Below are 25,729 nucleotides of genomic sequence, written 5' to 3' on the forward strand. Positions count from 1 at the left end.
TCTGAATTGTGCATTGCTTTGTAACGATTTGTTGGGTCTCTGGACCGTAATAAAGATTGATTGATTGATTGATTGATTGATAGATTGAAGTATTTCAATTTCAATTCAATCTGCTTTCTGTGCAGGAGGTTCCAGGCTCCATCTCAGCATCTCCATTGCTAGTCTAGTCGGCTACTTTGTGTGTAACTGGGCATGTGTGTGTGTGTGCGCGCGCGCCATCTTGTCATTCAACGCAGGCAGCAAAATGTTTTGAGCTGGCCTTGGGCACAGGCAACCTTTTTGACCCTGAAAACCTGCCATTTCCTCATCACCAACCCCACTGAGAGCTCCATGCCTGTGATTGGCAAGGCCACACAGTGCAGATATAGATGCAGTCACACTTTCTCCCCCATGGAGACAGGCACACAGTGTCCCTCCTCAGCCATATCTAGGTTGGTAGCTGTCATTGGGCGTGAGGTTTAACCCTCTCAACCCATTCTAACACTGTAATAGGAAGGAAGATTGCACCAGATAGCTCCACTACTTTTGAAGACTTTGATCTTGTCTGTGTGCTTTGTTTTTTGTTTTCTTTTTTTGTACTGCTTTTTTTGCCTCTTCCCTGCAGAGCTCTGTTAGCTCAGTGGTCAGTATTCCTGCTGCCAAATGGAACGGAGGAAATTGTTAGTTGTCGAGGAGATAAGGGCCTGGGTAAGGAAAATATGTCATAAATACGATTTGGTGACTCATTTCCTCTTTGTCCCTTTTGGGCACCTGGTATCATTCAAAACCTCGCTCGCTGAATCATCACCTTGTCGTGGTGAATGGGCTTGCACGTTCCTATGATCCTTGTGAGCGAAGCCAGTGTACTGGAAGAAGCAAAGATCACCAGTGTCGAAGCAATGATTCTTCAACATCAACTTTGTTGGACTGGTCATGTTGTGAGGATGCCTGATGATCGTCTTCCAAAGCAACTACTCTATTCCGAACATGGAAAGCATAATGCTGGTGGTCAACAAAAGAGGTTTAAAGACTCTCTCAATGCAAATCTTTAAAAATGTAGTATAAGGACCCCTGACCATTAGGTCCAGTCGTGGCCGACTCTGGGGTTGCGGCACTCATCTTGCTTTATTGGCCGAGGGAGCTGGCAAACAGCTTCCAGGACATGTGGCCAGCATGACTAAGCCACTTCTGGTGAACCAGAGCAGCGCACGGAAACGTTGTTTACCTTCCCGCTGGAGCGGTACCTATTTATCTACTTGCACTTTAATGTGCTTTCGAACTGCTTGGTTGGCAGGAGCAGGGACCGAGCAACGGGAGCTCACCCCGTCCCAGGGATTTGAACTGCCAACCTTCTGATCGGCAAGTCCTAGGCTCTGTGGTTTAACCCACAGCGCCACCCGCGTCCCTCCAAAAATGTAGTATAAACACCAACAACTGGGAAACACTGGCCTGCAAGTGCTCCAATTGGAGAACAGCCTTTACCAAAGGTGTCATGGACTTTGAAGACGCTCGAACTCAGGACAAAAGGGAGAAACGTAGTAAGAGGAAGGCACACTTAGCAAACCCTCTCCGTAATGAACTCCTGCCCGGAAACCTACATCCCCACTGTGGAAGGATGTGTGGGTCCAGAACTGGCCTCCACAGTCACTTACAGACACACTGCTAAGACCGTGTTCATGGAAGACAACCTTACTTGGCTATGAGTGATCGCCAAAGATCATTCAAAACAAAAGAGAAAACAGAATGGGCAGCTCAGTGCTCAGGGGTGGTGTTTGCAGAATCCCAGATAGAGAGAACAAAGATCCAATGGGGAGGAAGACACAAGACCTACCCACCTTGGAAGAATGGCAGATGCAACTAATAGACTACATGGAGATGGCGGAAATGACTGGCAGAATCCGAGATCAGGGAGAAGAGTTGGTGGAAGAAGACTGGAGGAAATTTAAAATGTATTTGCAGAAATATTGTAAAATTTTTGAATGTTGAGGACATTGAATTGAATTGCAGGGGTTTTAGCAACAAGGCAAAATGCAAGATTGGATTAATAAATAGATAGACTAACAGGACATGAAATTGCTGAACTAACCTTTAAAAGGGATACAAAAATGGGAGACGCGAGGGAGTCAGGAAAATAAGTTAATCAAAGAGGAGAAATTAAGAAAGAAGGATTTTTTGTCTTTTTATATGTTTTTTTTTCTTTTCTGTGTTTAATGTTTGTATTTCTGTATTTTGTAATTTTGTATCTTTCTTGTTTTTTGTTTTTTTCTAAACTTTTTTATGGATAAAACCTAATAAAATATTATTATTAAAAAACAAAAACAAACAAAGATCCAATGGGGAGGAGGGTAGCACCATCACCATCAGGGCTGTAACAGCAAAATGACACGTGCAACTTTCAACACAAGATGAAGCCCATTTCCTTAGCCTGAGGAATCTTTGTTTCCTTGTTAATTATAAACTATTATAAAGTCTTCTTTTAATCATCATCACCATGGTGAAAAGAGTTCTACTCCAGAGGATGGTTGCAAAGAACATTTTGAAAATATTGTAGATTTCTTTTAAGTCTACAGAAGCCAGAGGAGAAGGAAAACAACATAAATATTGCAACATTTCAACTACTTTAAATGCATTTTTACTCAAAACAAGAGATCTGTATGAAGCGTATGTGGTGCAAAGGATGTACTGATGACATGTGCAAGTAATTCAGTGAGGTTTGTAGCCTCTCTCCATCATCATCCCCCCCCAAAGGGAAGAGAGTCTCAATTTTTATAAGCCTATTCTGCTGAGAACTCTCCTTTCTCCCCAATAATTTCAGGAGTCCCTTTTGTGTACCACATCCAGCTCTGAATACATGGTCACCGGTCCAACTCTCCTAGCCTCACAATGAGCCAAAGATAATTTTGTGTAGCAAAATTGTTGCAGAAATTATGGGTGCCACCCTAAGCCATAACTATGGGGTAGGAATGTATCTCAGGGGCAGAACATCTGCTTTGGAATAGATGCGCCAATGGTGTGACTCAGGAACATGACAGTTACAATATTTTAGGTGTCCTAATCAGTGTTGTTTTGAAAGGTTTGGTCTGCCATCTTGGTTCAAAATGGCACCCAATGGCGTCCATAGACCGAATCCTGCTCCGCAATCTCCAAATTTGGCTATAGTACCTTAAGAGCTGTCTGAATACAGCGTGGAGACAGAGAGATTTCCAAAATATAGAAACCATTAAGTGCTTTGTAACTGTTGGTTGGCATCCGTCTGTCTTGGGAGACAGTGGAGAAGTGCACCTTTGGGGGAGAAGTCAAATCATTGAAGACTTACAGCGCCTGCTGTGGCTGTAGAGACCGATATGGGAGAGACATGTTTTGCTGCAGCTGGGGCAGATGAAGATGTCCGGTTGGGCTGATGCAGATGAACCACGGCACTTCTGCCTGTGCTCCCCCCAAATAAAAAGGCCTGGGTTAATGTTCTCCAGGGTTGAGAAGACCATAGAGAAGACACTAGGTGAGTCTTTCTTGGGAGGCTATTTCATAGATGCGGTGCTACCACCAGCAAGGACCTTTCCGTAAAAGATACCCAGAACACTGTGCATCACCTGTTTGCTAAGATTGCTAAGGGAAAGGAGATTGTTAGCCACTTTGAGACTCCTTAGGGTAGTGATAAAGCGGGATATCAAATCCAAACTCCTCTTCTTCTGTATGTTATGTTGCTTGACGCGAGTCTCCACATTCTTTACTTCTAACTTTTTTTTCAGTGCGTGTAATCAATTTCTCCAGCTTTGTGATCCACAGCAAGGATGGTATGTTGTAACAGATAAACTATTGAGCCTAGGGTCAGGGCAAAGGTTGCCCTAAGGCCAGGTATTACATCTTGTTTAATCAATAAACAGAAGGCCGTGTCCCCAGATTTCAACACATCAGCAAAGCCAAACAGTGAGCTTCAGATAATGCAAAGTCCTCTCCCCGCCCTGCCCTCCATGAAAAAGCTTAGGTTTATTTGCATGCTGGAATCCTCTAGCACCCAGAGAAGAATGTGGTAAGGGAGCTTCCTGGGAGGAAATCTTAAGAGAGTTGTTTAGCCAAGAGAAAATGCAATTTAAAAGTGACAGGATAAACATCCTTCAGATATCTGAAGGGGTGTCAGCTAGACAATGCAGCAAACTTGGAAAGAAGTGGACTCTCCTTCCAGACTGGGGTGCCACCTTTCAGGAATGTTGTAGAAGAGGCCATTCTGCTTCAGCTGGATGACCTTTTGAGATCCCATCAATTCCAATATTCTATGCAGGGGTGTTGCTTATCAGCAATTAGATGGAAGCTGAATTAAAACAGGACTTCCACACAGCACTAAACGCAATACATTTTTATGTACTTCCCCATGGCCAAGAGCCTTCCAGAATACAGTCATATCACTTGTTACGTTTACTTCAGGTTGTGCGTTTTCAGGTTGTGTCCCGCAGCGACCCAGAAGTACCGGAAAGGGTTACTTCCGGGTTTTGCCGCTCGCGCAGACGTGCAAAATGACGTCACACGCATGCGCAGAAGCGGGTTGCGTTCTGCTCATGTTGCGAACGGGGCTCCGGAACAGATCCTGTTCGCAACCCAAGGTATCACTGTAGTTGCTCACGATTATGTAAACTGCATGCAGCTAAGTTCCTCGCTAGAATTAATTATACAGTGGTGCCTCGCAAGACGAAAAGAATCCGTTCTGTGATTCTCTTCGTCTAGCGGTTTTTTCGTCTTGCGAAGCAAGCCCATTGACGGATTAGCGCTATTAGCGGCTTTTAGCGGCTTATCTGCTGATCGGATCAGCTGATAAGCGGCTTAGCGGCTTAGAAAAAGGGAGGGAGGAAAAAAAACCAGCAGGAACTCGCAAGACATTGTCGTCTTGCGAAGCAAGCCCAATAGGAAATTCGTTTTGCGAAGCACCTCCAAAACGGAAAACTCTTTCGTCTAGCGAGTTTTCTGTATTGCGAGGCATTCGTCTTGCAGGGCACCACTGTAATCTTGTTTGCAGGTTAAGTCTGTTTCAATGCTGCCTGTTGATTTGTCTGGGGTGGGGGGCTTTAATTGAGCAGTCATTAAAGGCTCCCTCTTGGAAACAGAAATGAGCACTGGGGTAATTAAAAGAGGCTAATTATTGGGAAACTCTTCACTTATCCCCCAGATGTAACTCACAACGAGGTGGTGAAAGCAGTCAATTAGCCAAGTTGCACATATCTGGCAGTCCTGCTTTTAGTGTTTCATCATAGGCACAGATTAAGGACGCGAGTGGTGCTGTGGGTTAAACCACAGAGCCTAGGACTTGTTGATCAGAAGGTCGGCGGTTCGAATCCCCGCGACAGGGTGAGCTCCCGTTTCTCTGTCCCAGCTCCTGCCCACCTAGCAGTTCGAAAGCACGTCAAAGTGCAAGTAGATAAATAGGTACCGCTTTGGCGGGAAGGTCAACAGCATTTCTGTGCGCTGCTCTGGTTCGCCAGAAGCGGCTTAGTCATGATGGCCACATGACCTGGAAGCTGTACGCCAGCTCCCTCGGCCAATAAAGCGAGATGAGCACCGCAACCCCAGAGTCGGTCACGACTGGACCTAATGGTCAGGGGTCCCTTTACCTTTACCTAGGCACAGATAGAGAAGAACTAAATCTCACTGCTTACAGAAAAGCATCAGCATTCAATCACAGGTCCAGATAAGGAATGCAAACCCCAGAGTGGAGCAGACTGACAGCATCGTCTGGATGTTTCATAAAAAACAAGTGAACAAATGACGGCAGATTCCCAAAAAAAGAAGTTAACATGGAAGCAACCCCAGTGGTTTAAAAACTCAAAGTGCAACTATCGGGAGGGTGTGGGTCAGAGAATCTGCACCCCTAAAACCTGGGTGAATGCTGAATTTCCGCATGGAGCTTGGCTTCATGGATAAGATGGCTAATATCCAAGAATAGACCCAAACAATATACAGAACTTTCATACTCAGAAGAAGCATACCTTGGGCTATCAGATGCTGAAGGCAAACAATAGGGGCTTGGTCATTCCTCCTCTGGTCACTGCTGTGGATTCACAACCAGACTTTATCACGTATGAAGCACCTTAAGAGCTTTTCTACATAAGCTGCCTCCGTAATCTTTAAGGTAGCCCTGCAAGGCAGTTCAGCATATTTTTTAATTCCAAAATGAAAGGGCTACAGATGCAGAGATTGGCAACCTTAGGCAAGCCATTTGCTGAATGCCTGAGCTCCGAACTAGACATCCCTGGCTCGCAGTCCATTTTTATCCAGTCCATTAAGACTAGCAAACCGTCCCCTTGCTTTCTTAAAATTGCAGCCCTCTCCAAATGCCTCTGAATGAAAGTGGGATGGGGAAGGACAGTCTTTCGATTTGCAATTCAGGACAGCCGTGCTCCTGCATCTCTTTGCTCATTTACCTCAGGGCACTGTTATCCTTGGATCGATTATTCAATTTCATACTTAGATCACAGTATCCTTCCAATGAATTAGTGAATTTATTGAGTCCAACAGAGTTTACTATAACAATGGCTGTGATAATGGCTTCTTTGGCTATCATCAACTTGGCTGTGGCAAGGTTAAAAGTGGTTATGCCTTACTGCACAGGGATGGGAAGCCCATTTCCCTCCAGATGTTGTTAGACGCCAACTCCCAGCAGCCCCAGCTAGCAGGGCCAAGGGACCTAGGGATGATGGGAGTTGGGAGTCCAGAACTATTTAGAGGGGCACAAGTTCCCCATTCCTGTTCTGTAGGCTCAAAGTCTTTCCAAAGTGCTGGGAGCTGAACTGACATATGAGGGGAGGGGAGGATTTCTCCTCTCATCAGTTAAGTTGGAGGGGACAAAATAGACCTACACAAATATAAAACTAGCATCTGAGATAAGTGAAAACAAAGTATGCATCAACTAAGATATACAAGACAGCATCTTAAAAAGCAGAGACATCACCTTGCCAACAAAGGTCCGTATAGTTAAAGCTCTGGTTTTCCCAGTAGTGATGTATGGAAGTGAGAGCTGGAACATAAAGAAGGCTGAATTATGGTGCTGGAGGAGACTCTTGAGAGTCCCATGGACTGCAAGAAGATCAAACCGATCCAATCTGAAGGAAATCAGCCCTGAGTGCTCACTGGAAGGACAGATCCTGAAGCTGAGGCTTCAATACTTTGGCCACCTCAGGAGAAGAGAAGAGTACCTGGAAAAGACCCTGATGTTGGGAAAGATGGAGGGCACAAGGAGAAGGGGACGACAGAGGACGAGATGGTTGGACAGTGTTCTGGAAGCTACCAGCATGAGTTTGACCAAACTGCGGGAGGCAGTGGAAGACTGGTATGCTTTGGTCCATGGGGTCACGAAGAGTCGGACATGACTAAACGACTAAACAACAACAACAACAAGATATACAAATGTCACCACTTTATTTAGTAGAACCATTACATAAAAATACAAAAATTCCAGCATTTGGAAGAAAAACATTTGCTATGCAGAACTCAGGCATACCCGATGATGCCCACATGCCTAAGGCAGGAGTATTTAATGTGATGCCCTCCAGAAGTTGTTGGACTACAACACCCATCATCCACGATCACTGGCTAGGCTAGATGGGGCCAATGGGTAGTCCCGCAACATTTTGAGGGCACTGCGCTAGCTACCCCAGCCTAAGAGATCAGAGGGAAAGTTACACAAACCAGATGGGTGTGGGGTGAATGATTCTTCTTCAACATGGCTGGGTGGGAAATGGGGTTGCATGATGGCTCCACTGTTCTCCGCTCACCTATCAGCACACGGTGAGTCAAGTGAAAAGCTCACAAGGCTGTCGTTGCAGGACAGGCAAACCCCCAAAGTGCCAGAGCCTAACAAAGGCTTTCACACATTCTGTAACTTAAAAAGGAAAAGCAACAAAGAAGTAGTGGAAAACAGAAGGTCAGAAGGACAGTGTCAAGCAGGAACAGTGGACATCTATGGAACGGACTCTCTGCCTTTTCTCCTTGGCCATAGCCGCTTTCTACTGCCATGGTGCAGTCCCAAAGGAAACACGGTGCACTATTGAAATAACAGGTCTCATGCCAGGAATATTTGGATTTGGCTTACTGGGACCAACTAAATGTGTGGCATGACATAAAAAGGGCAACACCTGTTTGGAGGCTGGTTCAAACAATAGGTTAAAGTTAACCCACAAGGTACCCTTAGAAAAGCACAAGCCGGTTTATCTCTGCTTAAAGGCAAATGCTGATAGCTTTGCGATGGCAGACTCCTGAATGGAACTGGGTTTTGTGACCGAGCTTGTGTCCTCCTTTGATTTTTTCCCTTGGCCTTCTTGCCCATCACTGTTAACAACTTCCAAGCGCTTCCGCTTTTTCCCTTCCGACGAATCGCCAGCTTCTTTTCCTTTGGCTTTCTCGGTCCAAACCTAGGGCAGGGGAGGAAACCAATTAACTAATGTAGCAGGGATTTGCCATTATTCAGCTATTCAGAGGTAAAGTACAGTGTCACTGAATTCTGTGGAATGGGATACTTCTTCACCAGCACTGAATCCTAACAAAATAAGATCAGAAGAGCCTGGCTGCTGCATCCTGGCTTCTCTCAAGGCATCACCCCTAGACCAGATTTCCAACTGCAGCAAAGATGGGGAGATGTTGATCAGGGGGGGTGCAGTGCAAATATTATAGTTAGCATGTTGTAGTGATTAGCACTGAACTAGACCTGGAGAGACACAGGTTCAGATCTCTACTATGAAAGCTCCCTGGGTGATTTCACACTGTTGACTCATGTTAAGCTTGTGGTCTGCCAAGACCCCCAAGATCTTTTTCACATTTACTGGTGGCAAGCCAGGCGTCCCCCATCTTTTATTTGTGTAGCTGGTTCTTCATGCCTTACAGTTGTTCCTACTGAAATTCATTTGGTTAGCTTAGGCCCAGTTCTCCATTCTGCTAAAGTCACATTGAATCCCGATTACGTCTTCTGCGACATTAGCTACCCCACCCCCATGCCTGCAGGGGCTGATGGGAGTTGTAGTTCAGCAACATCTGAAGGGTCTGAGCTTCTGCACACCTGGCGTGGCACAACATAGGCCATGCTGTGCCAAACATGCAGATTAATGCTTCACGCAGCTACCTCCAAGTTCATTCATTCTGGGGCATGGTAAGAATGCTGGAGCAGGCAATGGAAAAGCCGCAGAACCCAGGAACGGGGAAAGGAAACAGGGGGGGCGGGGGAAGGATTTCTATAGAAGAAGCAAATGAACATTCCATGGGGGAACGCCATTACCATCCTTTCTTCAGCAGACAGATTTCTGAATCGACTCATGCCTTCTTTTATTATCTCAGTTTCTTCAAAATGAGGATTATCTGCCCCAATGCAGCTTCTGTTCTCGTCTAGCCACATCTGGAACCCAGTCTTTGGCCTTGAAAAAAGGAGGAGGAAGAAGAAAAGGGATTCTGAAATGTTCTGCAGTGGAACTTTTGGAACGCCCAGGGAGCTTTCTGGATTAGCCACCCCACAATGGCAATGGGAAAGACAGGGACTGCCTTCCTGGGACACTGACCTTTTATTGTCACTGCTCTCAGTCGGAGTTTGAGGTGGTTCAGGTGGGGGTGCTTCAGTTCCCCCTCCTCTCTCATCTATGTTCTTCTTTTCAGTGCTAGGTGTTCTGGGTTGGAAAAATGCAGCTGCTGCAGCCTATACAATTAGATACAGATTCCTAAAATTCACAGTCAACATGTATTATTTATGCATTTCAGACCGTAAAATACTCTGGGCGCCCATCTCTTGATGTTAAAACATTTCCCTTGAAAGGGTGTCTTTATAGATAATTTTTTCTCCCAGCCAACAGTTTTAAATGCATTATTAACTACGACAGAAGAAGTTAGTGAGACAGCATTTGTTTTGCTTTGTGTGTGTGTGTGCATTTATTGTTTGTTTGTATGTATTTTATCTTCACCTACTTCCTGTTTCTTTGTATTGAAAAACAAAACAATAGGCATGCCAGGGTCTTAGCTTTTTGATCACGCAACTATAAGTCAACACGAAGCTCACCTGCTTTGACTTCGGCTTAGGAACCAGCGGTTTTATAACTGGACTCTTCTTGTTTGGAGCAACTCGGCTGTTTGGCATGGAATTTTTCTTGCCCTGTTTGGTCATGTTGTCTATGATATTAGCCAGCTGAACCAGTTGATCCTTTTGGCTACTGGATACCTAGTGGAGCAAAACATTAAAAAAAAAAAACCCCTTACTTTCCATCGCTCAGGATTTCTGACAATCTTCACACATTTTACTTAAAATTTCATAGAATCATAGAATCATAGAGTTGGAGGAGACCACAAGGGCCATCGAGTCCAACCCCCTGCCAAGCAGGAAACACCATCAGAGCACTCCTGACATATGGTTGTCAAGCCTCTGCTTAAAGACCTCCAAAGAAGGAGACGCCACCACACTCCTTGGCAGCAAATTTGAAGTGAACTAAAACCACCAAATTCTCACCTTGAAGGGATTGACTCGCTTTTGACTGCTGGAAACAACTGCAGCTTTTGTTACTGGAGAGAGAAGCGATAGGGGAGAAGAACACCAATGAAAACCTTTAGGAAACACTGTGTATGCCTTTTGGGAAAAGGAACTACAGTAATTGTTTTCATTTACAATAGTTAATTGGGCCTGCTTATACAGAAGTGCTTTATTAATTAATGTTATGTGTTTTTTATTTTTAGGGTTGTATTCAATGCTGTATACATGGGATTCTATTTATAAGCACACCTCAGAGATATTGCAGGTTCGGTTCCAGACCATCGCAATAAAGCTAATATTGCAATGAAACCCAGCTCCAGCCATAGCCTACTCCTATGGGGCAGCAGCGGGGCAGCAGCGGGGAGCTTCCTTCCCCTGGCTGGGCTGCCTGAAGTGGCACCCATGTCCCGGTAAGGAGCAATATCCACAAAACACAATAAAGCAAAACACCATAAAACGAGGTTTGCCTGAAGCCGCCTCTCCCCATGCTCCACGCAATCCCCCAACTCCTCATAGCTGATTTGGGGTGCACAGTGGGAGCTGGAGAGGAACTGTTCCAATTTATTACATCAGAATTAAGGGATGCAAGCATGCTGTTTGACAAAAGGAGAGGAACTGCACAACCATGAATATCTTTTCCTTGCCTAGAAAATAATAATCCTTTTGACTCACCAGATTTGGGAGCAGACACCTTTTCAGAGATTGGCGGAGGTCCTTCAGAAAGATATGACAAATGGTGTATATGTAAGTGCAAACACGAGGAGTGAAATTTGAGGCATCTTCCAGGTTAAACATGAATAAGTGCTGTACTGTGGTGCCCCGCAAGACGAATGCCTCGCAAGACGGAAAACTCGCTAGACGAAAGGGTTTTGCGTTTTTTGAGTCGTTCCGCAAGACGAATTTCCCTATGGGCTTGCTTTGCAAGACGAAACGTCTTGCGAGTTCTTGCGAGTTTGTTTCCTTTTTCTTAAAGCCGCTAATAGCCGTGCTTCACAAGACGAAAAAAACGCAAGACGAAGAGACTCGCGGAACGGATTAATTTCGTCTTGTGAGGCACCACTGTATTATAGTCCTAGTTAAGAACATCAGCTAAGCAAAATAGATGGGAAGTGAGCTACAAAATGCTAAAAGCTAGAAAACACAGAAGACAGACCCTACTTGCTACTTTGATTACTGAGGGAAAGGAGAAGCAAGCTTTGCCTTCCATGAAAAGGAAAATGAATCAAGAAAAATAAGCCCCAGAAAATAGTTCTTCTTTGTGGAGCCTGTCATGCATTATTTGTCTGCTCTTATCAACAACCCGTCCTCAGGATCTGGGAAATATGACAACTATACAGCCTTCTGCCCTGAATACTTGTGTGCATCTGTCAGTCTTACTAGGTTTTGTCACTTCAGATGTGCCTTCCTCCTTCTCCTCCTCCTCCTCTTCCTCGTAGGTCTCCATACTTTGCTGACGTTGAAGGTTTCTGATCCGGGCCTGACCTGATTCTGTGGGGGTGCTACTGTAACTGAAAGCAGATAAATGAACTCAGCAGTCTACTCATTTAGCTAGATATTTAGATAAACAGATAGATAAGAGGCAGCTGCCACACATGTAACGCACTGGGCCATTAGTAAGATTAAAACAACAACTGATTTAGGTCACATGCTATAAAATATCTTAAAACTGCATACCTAGGTAAAAAGAAGAAGATAACTACACACCCTGCCACCAAAATAAAGGAATAGACAGTGCTGTACCACTGATGAATCTAAGTGTGTGTGGTTGGAAGAAGATATCAATCACTCTGAGGTTTCTAAAAGGAGGGAGAGGATACAGGGAAAATATAAAGAAGAGTAACATATGTTGCACAGCACCTTAATGGACTGTCCTAGAGCTAACAACAAGTCTCTGGTTAAAAGCACACTCTAGCGAAGGTCACTGCCAACACACAACCCTTATCTGCTATTAAGGAAAATGGTGAATAGTGAAGAAAATTCATGTGAGAAAGGAGGAAAGAGTGCAGACAGTGGGTTAAGAGTGGTAAATTCACACAGTCCCTTGGTAAATGTGTGTGTGTGTGTGTTCAAACCTTTACACTCAAAATGCTATTCTGTCCTAGGAGAGAAAGATAAGCTTAACTCTTGCTTCCAGAACACCCCCAGTCTGTGAAACATCCCAGTCTCCGCAAGAATCAACTTCAAGCCATAAAAAGATGGCCGTATCTCACTTTTTATAGAAAATTTGTTCCTCATAGAAGAAGAAGAGTAGTAGTTTGGATTTGATATCCCGCTTTATCACTACCCTAAGGAGTCTCAAAGCGGCTAACATTCTCCTTTCCCTTCCTCCCCCACAACAAACACTCTGTGAGGTGAGTGAGGCTGAGAGACTTCAGAGAAGTGTGACTAGACCAAGGTCACCCAGCAGCTGCATGTGGAGGAGCGGGGAAGCGAACCCGGTTCACCAGATTACGAGTCCACTGCTTTTAAGCAGTACAGCACACTGGCTCTCAAATGGTGCCTGTTCCCTTTTTAAGCATTGTTTCAGTCCAGGGGTTGAGGACCAGTATAAAGGCTCCCCATTATCCACGATACTGACAGGGAAGGAACACCACCAAACCTCAGGCACTGGCAGATAGAATATGGGACTGCAAGCCACACAAATGCCCACACTCACTACCTGTCACTAGTACATGCCTACGTGATGAATGAGGTCCCTGCAACTCCTTCACTGCAAAAGTCTGCCAACTGTAGTCTCACTCTGGAATTTCTTTTTACCCAGCATTCAGATGGTTTTGGAAATCTTCTTCCTCCTCCTCTTCCTCTTGAATGCCGTTCTCTTCAGCAGCTGCCAACTCAGCTGCTCTCTCTGCTGTCAGTTCACTGAGCCGCTGGGCGAGATTCAGCCTCCGAGAGCGAGAGGCGTACTTGATAGCTAAGCTCCTGGCATTCTGAGTCATAAGCTCAGCAAGCTCCATGCAGCGAAACTCCCGTTCCAGGGTGCAGGAAAGCTATTCGTACGAAAGGGAAAAAGAGAAACAAAGTCCCGTGGTGTTTAGCAACGGAAGGTTCTCTTGTAAAATCAAGAGAACAAAAGCTATACAGTAGTACCTCCGGTTAAGTAACCCTCTGGTTACATAAACTTTGGGATGCGAAAACGGCAAACCCGGAAGCATTTTATCGGGTTTTGCCATGCGCGCATGCACAGAAGCGGTCCTCAGGTTGCAGAAACCTCGGGATCCAACCAGACTTCCGGAACGGATCCCGTCCACAACAGGAGGTACCACTGTACTCCTATCCTCCTCTCTGTCACTGGGAAAGCCACCTGCCTGTAGTCATTCTTTTAAAAAGCAGTAACTTTGATGGGAACCAGCCTGCTACTGGAGTTACACTGCCTTTAAAAACTGTTAATTTAAGAAGTAGACCTCAACATTTTAAAACTGTACAGGAGACAAGACAGTAATGGGCAGTGCAAAGTTCTGGGGCTACGACATGGCAGACCAAGGAACTATGGCGTATTAGGGTTAGTTTACTGAGGCTCCACCAGCAAAGGGGGGGCAGTTGTCACATCACTTTCTTCTCTTGGCATCGCTTTCTCCTGGCTCAGCAAGGCTCCTTTCCTAAGAGCCTCCTGCTCCAACAGGCATTAGCTACTCACACATTAAGCCCCCAGGTACATTCCTCCTCTCTGATCCAGCCACTCCTCACCCATCTCCATTCTCCTCCCATTCCACATAGTTTGCGCTGTGCCTTGCCCCCATCTCTGACACCTCTGGCTCCACCCACTGCAGCAACTCTGGCTACAGTCACAGCCAGCCCACCTGGGACTTCACAGCAGCCTGGGAATAGCAGAGGTGTTGGCACTGCCCAGCCACAAGATTTGTGTGTTGATTAAGCAGATCTATCTGCGTTACCTATCCACGCTCAGACCACACAATGTGTGCTGGCAAACTAGATCTTGCAATAGTGCGTGCTCAAGCCTAAACGCCCTTTGTATGTTTCAGGGTTGTATGTCACAACCAAATTCCCAAGCTGCGAAGAAATAATGCTATTTTGCTAAGCAGCGTGACATCAAAATGCTTCAAGAGCTGTAGTTGCTTTTTGAATTGAGAACCTCCCTCACTTACCGCAAACATTTTCATCAAGAGATTCTGCTGTTCTTGGGTTGCCTGGCTTTTCACACTTTCATCATGTTCATATCCATTTTGGGATAAGTAGTCCACGTAGCGGTGAAACAAGACAGAGCGCCAAAATTGCTCCTGAAGCATGCAGGAAAAAGAAGGGGGGGGAAATAGTTCAACACGTTGCTGTTTAATCAGGACCATTTGTAGGTCCTGATATTTGCAGGAATTTAACAAGGTCCTGAGACTGCTCTAGTACTTACAATAAACAAGCACACAAATGCATGCCCTCCACATGCGATGCAAGTAAACAGCTTTGACGGTTTTTACAACACAGTGGTGTATTAAATGAATGAATGAATGTAAACACACATATACAACTATGGGAGGAGCTTCTGTATATTTTCTGTTCAATACCTGCAATTTAAACATGAATTCAACAAATGTTTCTGACCAGCCCCACAGATAAGAACAGGGGGTTCTGCAGTGCTTTTCTTCACAACAGAGATAATTTGCATCAGAGGTGTTTTATATTAAACAACGTGTCAGATAAACTACTCAAGGAACTCACGTGCTCCACTTCCATGCAATACAGACGAAGCAAAAACCATACAAAATGGGTCTTAGAAAAGGAAGCAAACTGCAATCCCTTATTTAGGTCTTCAGTCTTCCGGCCCCAAATAAAGATATATTGTTTGTCCTTTAGTTTTTGTTGCTTGGTATAATTTTGAGTCCAGCATTTGCTATGTGTCACTGCTGCAAGGAATTTGTCTTTGACCGCAATCGGTTTTTATGTTAATATTTATCATGTGACGTATGTGTTTTATGCGGTTATTATTTTTCACCTGGGATCCAAACGTATGAAGGGTGAAAAGTGCAATAAATAACAACAACCATAATGTTGCTTTCGTTAATAACACCGTTGTCGTTAACAAACACCCTTTTCCAATACGGATCTACGGACCAAATCCCAAGTTCTGACTACAAACACACTGCAAGGGCTGCTTTAATAATCTGGACACACATGCCAAGAGGGCACCGATGCAAGACAGCCAGCAAACCAAACCAATGTTGACTTTCCCTACCTCCATCTGGCCCTTATCTGTTGCTGTCTGACAAAAAGGAAGCTTGAATGGCAGCACTGCTACTGCCGGACGGGGAAGGGTAGCGGGGAAACGGGCTCCTTTACAAGGGACGCACCTGCAAGGAGGGAAGCACAGAATTAAGATGCACACCTAAAAGCAGTGTCTCTCCGCCCCCCTCCGAGTAGGCTCTGTCTAAAGGAGCAATTCATGCACTCACAGCACAATAAATAAAAGGTACAGGTTTTCTTGCATTGTACCACTTCAGTCTACAGGTCAGGGAGGGGCAGTTTCCGTACTCTCCCACATCAGAGGGGAGAAAAATGGCATGCATTAGTTTTTATTTTTAAAAAGTAACATATTACAAAAAGTAGAACAAAACTCCAAAAAAGCATTTGCTAAATCTAAAATTTTAGCCCCATTCAATTACACTAGTACAATCAAATCCTTCATACACCCATTCTCATGGGTGATATATTTTAAAAATATAAATATAAAGAGAAACCCTGTATTTAAATAACACACTTTCTGTCTTTTTCTTTCTTGGAAGAGGAAGAAAAACCACAATGACTGTGACTTGCATTCATCAACCCAGACGTATCCTGGGGCTTTTCATTAGTTTCCCTAGAAATGAATGACTCGATGGGGGAAACAGAAGAACGTGCCGTTTCTGTACAATTGGCCAAGTCGACAGATAACAGCAAGATGCCTCCCTGAGTGGCTGCAGTGAGCCCAAGCTTAGCTTTATCAGGGGGAAATAACGCAACCATTGGAAGAAAAAGATAAAAGTAAAGCAACCATGTACGGCTGCGCTCTATATCTGCAGGGTGTCTGCAGTTAAAGAGGAGATTCTGGGCAGCCCTAAGGTGATGGTAGTTGTGACAATAACATCACTGAAGGCAAGAGCAGCCTGTGGCATTAAGATCTGCTTCTCCAGCAGCTGGAGCTTTGTTTATTAACTGTATTTCCACTTTGAAGGTACATAAGTCTGGATTATTTCTTCTGTAATAGTGAATTTATTCTGCCTACCAAACTGTTGAGGTTTTTGTTTTACTTAAATTTATTAACATACTTTGTTAGCTAGCTGCTGTTAGAAGGTCACTGCTGGGGACAGCTCACTGTGGAAAGGTAGCAAAAAATACAGTGGTACCTTGGGTTAAGTACTTAATTCGTTCCGGAGGTCCGTTCTTAACCTGAAGAACCACTTTAACTAATGGGGCCTCCCGCTGCTGCCGCGCCACCGGAGCACGATTTCTGTTCTCATCCTGAAGCAAAGTTCTTAACCCAAGGTACTATTTCTGGGTTAGCGGAGTCTGTAACCTGAAGCGTATGTAACCCGAGGTACCACTGTAAACCAAAGCAAGTCAATTAAGGGCAGCCTTAGTTGCACAGCTGGGTGTTTAAAGGGGAAGAGATGCTTTCATTGCTAGCAGCTCCACACAGAGCTCTTCCCACCTAAGAAATTTAAGCTGGAGGGGCCTGGACTAAACAGGCAGCAGTGGAGGAGGTGTAGACAGAAAGCAGCAGAGGATAAACGGGCAGGTGGCTTTGGACAAAACCACCTGAATATTCACGTGCTTTTCTGTTGTATAGCCATGCAAACTCTAACTTCCTACCTGAGCTGCTGTGGGTTTTCATGAATGCCCACAATCCAGTAGTGATCTGACTTCCCTTTACAGTGCTCCCTTGTGTCGCAGACTGGGGTCCAGGTATTACCAAGTCCTCGGTTCAGCATGCGCACGACACCCTCTGAATCCGCATAACAAGGGGTACCTACAAAATCAGGAACACACACACAGTGTAGTTTTGAGGATTCTCTCAGAAGCAGATGCATGAGCTACAGGTAGGATGTTAAGTGCAGCACTCCTCTCTGCCTTACTAAATAAAAAAAGGATGGCACATTTTGAAGAGAACCAGGGGCTGTTAACTTTGGAAATGGCACCACCTTCTGGTAGTTTGTAGTAACTAAGTTGTTGAAATTCAGTTTTAACAGCCACGTCCCCTTGCAATCTTCAAGAGCAAGCAAGTGCACAAGTATCAGTGACCCTTTTTAGCTGGTAGACAGCGACAATGATGTTACTCTTGCAGGATAGCCACCTGTCATTCACAAAGGAGCAGTGCTTGGTCCCCTTCCCCACCCTGGTATCCTCCTCAAGTTTAGAGATGCTCTTGAAAAGCTCCTTGCCCAGATAGATCTCCACAGATCTGGGTGTTCACTAATAATGCTGAGCTTCGCTGCTTAGGACGTTGAAGGCATCTCCACCTCTTAGGGCAGGCATAGGCAAACTCAGCCCTCCAAAAGTTTTGGGACTACAGCTCCCATCATCCCTGACCACTGGGTCCTGCTAGCTAGGGATGATGGGAGTTGTAGTCCAAAACATCTGGTGGGCCGCGTTTGCCTATGCCTGTCTTAGGAGGCTGCAGGCATCTTCAACAACACCAGTGACCAATTTAGCTTGTAAACCAGCCCTTAGGGAGAACAACTTGCACCCTAACTTCCCTTTCACTCATCAGTATCGTTATTTTATTCAGATTTTTGCCTGCCCTTCACCATCAGGTCCAAGGGCTGCAGTCATTCAAAACTCAATATTAAAAACTGCTATAACAAGTTACAGTTGCAGAAATAGGGTCTGAACATGAAGGAGTTCACATTCATGGACCAGGGCTTTGGGCTTTCCCTCCCGCCCCCCTTCCCACTTGTCCTGGGGGCTGGGGAGCCTTTGGGAATGATTTGGAATATAGTACAGCTGGCTGCAGAGGAGGTGGTGGAAACTGGCTCCTCTCACTTTCATGAAGAGAAACTTAGGATCCAAACCGGTGAGCAGTGGTACCTCGGGTTACATACGCTTCAGGTTACATACGCTTCAGGTTACAGACTCCACTAACCCAGAAATAGTACCTCGGATTAAGAACTTTGCTTCAGGATGAGAACAGAAATCGCACGGCGGCAGCAGTGGGAAGCCCCATTAGCTAAAGTGGTGCTTCAGGTTAAGAACCGTTTCAGGTTAAGAACGGACCTCCAGAACAAATTAAGTACGTAACCAGAGGTAACACTGTATCCTGTTACAGTGGTGCCTCGCAAGACGAAAAGAATCTGTTCTGTGATTCTCTTCGTCTAGCGGTTTTTTCGTCTTGCGAAGCAAGCCCATTGACGGATTAGCGGATTAGCACTATTAGCGGCTTATAATCTGCTGATCGGATCAGCTGATAAGCGGCTTAGCAGCTTAGAAAAAGGGGGGAAGGAAAAAAACCCAGCAGGAACTCGCAAGACATTGTCGTCTTGCGAAGCAAGCCCATAGGAAATTCGTTTTGCGAAGCACCTCCAAAACGGAAAACTCTTTCGTCTAGCGAGTTTTCCGTCTTGCGAGGCATTCGTCTTGCGGGGCACCACTGTATGTCTATCCACTAACAGAACAAACTTTCACTTGTGCAATGGGACTTCCTCTTCTGCTTGCAAACCCCCTTGTACCCACCCACCCACCCCCTCAATATAAAGGATCATAGGAACTTCTAGAATAGAATTGATGGGGCGTGAGAGGGCTGTGGGGGAGAGTAGAGGAATGGGAAGTCTGTCACACAATGCTGCACATCCCCTCCCCCCCGGCCAGGAAAATGATATCGACACATCTCAGAATAAAGAAGAGAAGCGAACCATCCTACCTTCTGCTGAAAATCCTAGCCATGTGAGATAGGATTTCCTGGAAAGAGGAAGTGGGTCACCGTGCAAAAGCTGCCTCTTCTTCCTTCCCAGTTCTAGCAGCTGCACTCCAAGACACTGATCCCCATCAAAACCAGTACCTATAAAAGCAAGAGGGGTGGGGGCAATTAATTCTAGACCGAAGGAAGTTGCAGGAAAGGAGCTGTTGTTGGTGGTTGAAGACAGCTGGAAGTTGCTCTGTCGGTGTGCCATTTTCTGGGCACCTGAAGGACCTGGCTGAATTTCTATCCCCTGGATAATTTTTAAGCATTCATAGAAATATCTAAGTTCTTAAGTCTCAATTATTCCTTTTATAATATTGAATTTATTCTGTCTGCTAAATTGTTGGTGTCAGGGAACTGCCATCGGCTCAGAGGCGAGAAATAGAAGCAGTGGCGTAGCGTGGGTTGTCAGCACCTGGGGCAAGGCAAGTAATTTGCGCCCCCTAACCCGTGGATTTGCGCCCCCAACCCGTGGATTTGCGCACCCTAACCCTAACCCCCAGATGTTGCGCCCGGTGCGGCCGGCCCCCCCTGCACCCCCACGCTACGCCACTGAATAGAAGGGCAGTTGTGTTACAGGGAGCCTCCAGAAATCTTGCGACGCAGTTCCTCTTCTGGGGAGGAGGAAAGCCCCACCTCCAGTGGGGAAGAGGTGCAAGGACCAGAGGATGCTGGTGAGAGCCTTAACACCGCTTCTGGGCAGGCCGGACAGGAGGGAAACACGCCCTTGCCATCGCCCATCCTGCGCAGTAGTTTGAGGAGCAGAGAGGGGAGGAGACGTTTGGGGGTAATGAAATTCTTATGTTGGGGGAAGGTCCAAAAAGAGACCACTCCCGGATTCTGCTAGCGACTGAGCCAGACATGAGCTTTGGGGCTCTTCACTGTAAATAGTTTGCACCAAAATAAAGCCTGTAAAACACAGGTCGGGAGTCCTGCCTGGTTACTCTTGAGCAACCGCAACAGCCATCTGACAGCTGGTTTTTGTCTCACTTGAATTAAATGATATATTTTGTTAAGTGGCTTTTTGTGGCAGGACTTCTCCTTCCTCTCTCCTCCCCCCCCCCCAACACCACAGCCTTCAATCCTCCCACCCCATCCTCCCCCAAGTCTGCTAAGGAGGGTTCCCCAACCTGAAGGGTGGGGTCTGTGCAGGAGAAGAGAATCCATCCTGTCAACCGTGTCTGTTCAGCTAGCAGATGGATACTGTCAGCTTTCACCCTCATTATCCTAAAACAATTCCAATGAATCCTAAACTTCATTGTGGCAAGACAGGGTTGTCAGAGAGAAGGGTGGTGTAAAGCCAGTAGTAAAATTACAAACAAATGGAAGTCGTTGGGCATGTGATGACGGCTCACTTTAGAAATGCAACTAAATTAACATACTCAACATTTTCCCATCAAAATCAAAGCATGGTGCTTCTATGGCATTTTTTGAAACAGAAGTTGCAGCGACAAAGGAATCATAGAATCATAGAGTTGGAAGAGACCACAAGGGCCATCGAGTCCAACCCCCTGCCAAGCAGGAAACACCATCAGAGCACTCCTGACATATGGTTGTCAAGCCTCTGCTTAAAGACCTCCAAAGAAGTAGACTCCACCACACTCCTTGGCAGCAAATTCCACTGTCGAACAGCTCTTACTGTCAGGAAGTTCTTCCTAATGTTTAGGTGGGGAGGAAACATAACTAACCCCGAAACATATTTAAACAGGAAAAAGAAGCCTGCCAGGGAAATCACCTTTGTGAAAAGCCACCAACAGCTGCTCTCCGTGTCCCGCCATGGACACCACAGGGCCAGGGAGGCTGAAGATGTCTTTCTGAACTCCCCCATTCGTGAAGAGGCGGAGGAGAAGGGTGCTTGTGGCACATGCAGCCCAGCCCTGGCCCAAACAAACCGCTTCAATCTCTTCATTCTGCAGCATGTCAACTGTCCACTCCTTGTTGGAATCCCAGGAGTTAAAATGTATGCAGTGAAGCTTGCTGAAAATGGGGGAAAGCGAGGGGGGAATGGGGAAGAAAAAACAAGAAGTAATTAGGGATGTTCAGACTAGAGTCTTTCTGCTGAACATGTTTTTCAGGGTGGGGGGGACTTCACGCAATAGTAGCAGTTTTGTTGGAGACTAAATTAAACCAGAATGTTACAAGTTGAAAACATGCTAGGAAAACTGATAACCAATTTATTAATTAGTAAGTCTTCTTTCATTTATCAGCTCCACCTTTTCTTTATTCCTCAGCTGTTCCCTTGAGGTTTTGCATGAAACGAACGGTAACAGTATCTCCAAGAGATGTTGCACTAACAACAGCTCTGAGATCCATTCATCCTGATCATGAACACTACAGGTAAACCCATGTCATGCCAAAAATAGGTTTGGTAATGGGTGGTTTTTTTTAACAAGTTGTGTTCTTCACAGAAACATTAAAATAAGTTTTACCTCGCTAGCTCCTCTGTGCTCTCGCAGGCTAGCAAAATAGCGTCACTGGAAAGGGCTGCCATTGTGTGATTCAAAGAATTTGGCAAGTGCATTGCGTGATGGATGGCTGTGTCATGGAATTCCACATCAATGGCGTTGTCCTGCTCATCATTATAGCAGCGAATAATACCAATAGAGTTCCACACCTATGGGAGGAACGTCAACAGTAACACTACTTTCAGAAAAGCAACATATAGCCTTCAACATATAGCCTGCTTTCTACTCTGAATGGATCCCAGGTCACTTGGTCTAACTCTAGCAGAGGCTACTACTCTATTCCGAACTTAAAAATGGAACACGCAATGCTAGTGGTCAACACAAGAGGTTTAAAGACTGTCTCAAGGCAAATCTAAAAAAATGTAGTATAAACACTGACAACTGGGAAACACTGGCCTGAAAGCGTTCCAGTTGGAGAACAGCCTTTACCAAAGGTGTCATGACCTTTGAAGACGCTCAAACTCAGGACGCAAGGGAGAAACGTATTAAGAGGAAGGCACGCTTGGCAAACCCTCACCATTATCAACTCCCGCCCGGAAACCAATGTCCCCACTATGGAAGGATGTGTGGATCCAGAATTGGCCTCCACAGTCACTTACGGACTCATTGTTAAAACCGTGTTTATGGAAGACAATCTTACTCGGCTACGAGTGATCGCCAAAGAAGAAGAAGAATGTTCACACAAATATCAGGCAGGCAGGGTATAAATAATAAAATATTTCTGTTATTATTATTAAACATTATTGCTGGATTTTTGGAAACCGCTTTGCAATCCTTTTCTTGAAAAGCAACATACAAAAACTTAAATAAAAATTATACTCTCTCCATTTCCCCCTTAATTAGATGGGGACAACTGGCTGATTATTTTGACATGTTTGGTTTAAAGGGCTGAGGGCAGAAGAAATTTCAAAAAGCAAAGGGGGATGACAATACCACATGCCCAAGAAAGGACTCCAATGTCTGCTGTGAAATGATCTGATAAATGCTGGCCAATACTATACACAGAGAGTTTAGGCTGCAGGTTTATTACTCCAAACAGCAAAAGACAGGGGCAATGTCTGAGAGACCAGGCAAGTTGCTTGCTGCTGTGACATTTCTTTTTTCATTTCTCTCCTTGTAAAGAGAGGGAATGGCACCTTATTTACTGAAATCTGTTTATTTACCTTCCCTCACTTCTCTGTGGAATAACACCCCATCACCTTGTTTCTTGGAAGAGGCAGGGAAGAGTCATTCCTACTCACAAAGAAATCTTAAGCCACATTTACACCCCCATTGTGAGGTGCGCACACATACCCTTTCTGGGAGGTTTTTTTGTGCAACAGCAGCCCATGTAGAGATGCACTGCTTTAAAAAAGAAAAGAAAAAAGAACTCAGCCCGCTCCCCCCCCCAAAAGGAGACAACAATTGATGAAGGGACCAACTGATCTGGGAACTGGTACTGTTTTGGGTGGCATCACACTCCCTTGAAGAATCAGTTGCATAGCCTAGGGGTACTTCTCGGTTCAGTATCACTCTTGGATCCTGAGGTGGGACCAATGGCCAAGAGTGCCTTTTCCCAACATCATCATCATCATCATCATCATTATTTTAAATCGGCCAAAGAAACGAAACTCACCATGAAGCGGTGAGTGAGGTGAACCGGAGTGGAGCCAGGCTGGAAGGGCTTTTGCTGAGGAGTTGGCACTGGCCCGTCGTAGAAAGGCCTCTGGGTTGATGACAGTGGCAGCTGCGGGGCAAGGCTTTCCTTGTCGTCCTCTTCTTCCTCCTTATCAAGGGCAGAGTTAGCTTTCAGCAATCCAGTATCTATGCAAGATAGATAGCTTTGTATTAGTGGCTTAGGAAAGCAAGGGCTTCTTTTTTTAATCTTGCAACACCCCCCACCCCCCCAACCAAAGGATATTGTGAGCCAAGCTGGCAGCATCCTTGATGTGTCTACAGTTCCTGCAATGTTGTCCCCCCTGCCCCCCGCTCCACACACCCATGCTTTGGGAAATTCAAACCTAGGGAGTTCTCATCATCCTCTATTATTGCCCCTCGGTTTCTGGGACGGCCTGATGCCATCATGGGGTCATCGTCATCATCTTCATCATTCCTCGCTGCTTTGGAACCCCAGTCATCCCCAACCGAGTCTCTGTTCAGGAAATCCTCGTCATCATCCTCATCAAAAAGTTCGTCGTAATCTTTGACACCAGGCGCAGATGCCTAAAGCCATGGTTTAAAAGTTACTGTCATAAAAGCCACATAGTGCCATCAAGAAGAAGAAGAAGAAGAGTTTTGGATTTGATATCCCGCTTTATCACTCTCCTTCAGGAGTCTCAAAGCGGCTAACATTCTCCTTTCCCTTCCTCCCCCACAACAAACACTCTGTGAGGTGAGTGGGGCTGAGAGACTGAAAGAAGTGTGACTGGCCCAAGGTCACCCAGCAGCTGCATGTGGAGGAGCGGAGACACGAACCCGGTTTCTCAGATTACGTGACTACCGCTCTTAACCACTACACCACATCACGTTTTATCCTGAAGCCTGCCAAACTCCAGGTTTACATGAGTGGATAAAGATTACCATCCATGATGGGAAAGGATACCGAAAAAGCCAAGAAAGCTTCCGGTTTGTATTACCTTGTGGTCTGATTTCTTTCCATCTACATCACAAACGTTCTCAAGTAGTCCCAGATTGCCTTCCATGTCCGTATAAGCAACCTGCCCACCTTTTGGGTGCCAAGCCAGACCACAGATGGTATAACTTTTGTCATGCTTCACCCTAAAAAATAATGAAAAACCAGTGTTCAGCACAGGTTTAAAATCACGATCTGTTAAGCCCTCGCTACAGGAAAAAAAATTGTTTCGCACACAGGACTTGGACAAATCATTCTTCTCCTTAGCAAAGATCACTACAGCAGAACACAAGAACCCTGTGAAGAAACCCTGTACCATGTACCAGTCCTAATACTGTAATTGTAATCAATTAAGTGAGAAACAAACACACTAGTCCTCCTGAGCTCATCAAACCTTCTCAATGTGCTATGTCCTTCTGAATCATATGTAGTTAAGAACAATTCTAATTGGTTCTTACTAAGACAGATGAATCACATGTGGTCTGTGCAACTCACACCACTATGACCAAGCAGGCCCAACACGCAGCTAAAAATTAATGTGGGCCGTTTGCGGTTTGCACGGCTGATATATACAGAGGAATGCCTTAGGTCCATGGGCCTGAAATTCCACATTCCTGCTCTAGGGTATCGGGATTTTTCACCCAATGCAAGTTGCCTTAATTTACATAGGATTTTTTCTCCCAAAAGCAATCCCAGTTCAAAATTTTCCAGAAAATCCACACCACTGAGCACTGCAGTACAAAGAGACTAACAGTTATGGTTGCATGGAATGGACAGAGATGGCCGAACGAAAACAAGGCAGGCATCTGTCCTGTCATAAGCTGCTTCACCTCTAGATTAAACCAAAGGTAAGCAAAATAATAATAATAATAATAATAATAATAATAATAATAATAATAATAATAATTTTTATTTATACCCTGCCCTCCCCAGCCAAGGCCGGGCTCAGGGCAGCTAACAAGCAATAATAAAAACAAGTTGAATGAATACAACTTAAAAACAAGATTAAAATACAACAATGAAAATACTGAAATATTAAAATGCAGCCTCATCACAGGAGGAGAAAGGAAAAAGAAAAAAGAAAAAAGAGGGGGAGGGAATCAAATTGGCTCCAAGCCAAAGGCCAGGAAGAACAACTCTGTCTTACAGGCCCTGTGGAAAGAAATCAGATCCTGCAGGGCCCTGGTCTCATGAGAAAGAGCGTTCCACCAGGCCGGAGCCAGTGTTGAAAAGGCCCTGGCTCTGGTTGAAGCCAGTCTAACTTCCTTAGGGCCCGGTACCACTAGGGTGTTGCTATCTATGGACCT

General features: G+C 45.3%; 1 protein-coding gene across 2 annotated transcripts in view; it reads right to left on the reverse strand.

The window, feature by feature from the left end:
• Window positions 1–7,858: 7,858 nt before the first annotated feature.
• WDHD1 (WD repeat and HMG-box DNA binding protein 1) overlaps window positions 7,859–25,729 on the reverse strand; it is a 32,144-nt gene continuing 14,273 nt past the window's right edge. Inside the window, exons 10-26 of one of the 2 annotated variants that reach the window (XM_081191516.1) lie at window positions 24,427–24,568; window positions 23,812–24,013; window positions 23,427–23,614; window positions 21,776–21,960; window positions 21,082–21,323; window positions 19,308–19,445; window positions 17,264–17,420; window positions 15,651–15,765; window positions 14,572–14,703; window positions 13,223–13,455; window positions 11,843–11,973; window positions 11,138–11,179; window positions 10,445–10,497; window positions 10,001–10,159; window positions 9,510–9,643; window positions 9,233–9,368; window positions 7,859–8,375 (exon numbers count right to left, since the gene is read on the reverse strand). In XM_081191516.1, coding sequence (XP_081047642.1) covers window positions 8,172–8,375; window positions 9,233–9,368; window positions 9,510–9,643; window positions 10,001–10,159; window positions 10,445–10,497; window positions 11,138–11,179; window positions 11,843–11,973; window positions 13,223–13,455; window positions 14,572–14,703; window positions 15,651–15,765; window positions 17,264–17,420; window positions 19,308–19,445; window positions 21,082–21,323; window positions 21,776–21,960; window positions 23,427–23,614; window positions 23,812–24,013; window positions 24,427–24,568 — 2,593 coding nt within the window. In that variant the 3' untranslated portion in view covers window positions 7,859–8,171. The remainder of the gene's footprint in view (window positions 8,376–9,232; window positions 9,369–9,509; window positions 9,644–10,000; window positions 10,160–10,444; window positions 10,498–11,137; window positions 11,180–11,842; window positions 11,974–13,222; window positions 13,456–14,571; window positions 14,704–15,650; window positions 15,766–17,263; window positions 17,421–19,307; window positions 19,446–21,081; window positions 21,324–21,775; window positions 21,961–23,426; window positions 23,615–23,811; window positions 24,014–24,426; window positions 24,569–25,729) is intronic. The other variant, XM_081191517.1, reaches the window with a different exon arrangement.

This window comes from Podarcis bocagei (assembly GCF_964188305.1).
Source record: "Podarcis bocagei genome assembly, chromosome: 1".
Classification (NCBI taxonomy): domain Eukaryota; kingdom Metazoa; phylum Chordata; class Lepidosauria; order Squamata; family Lacertidae; genus Podarcis; species Podarcis bocagei.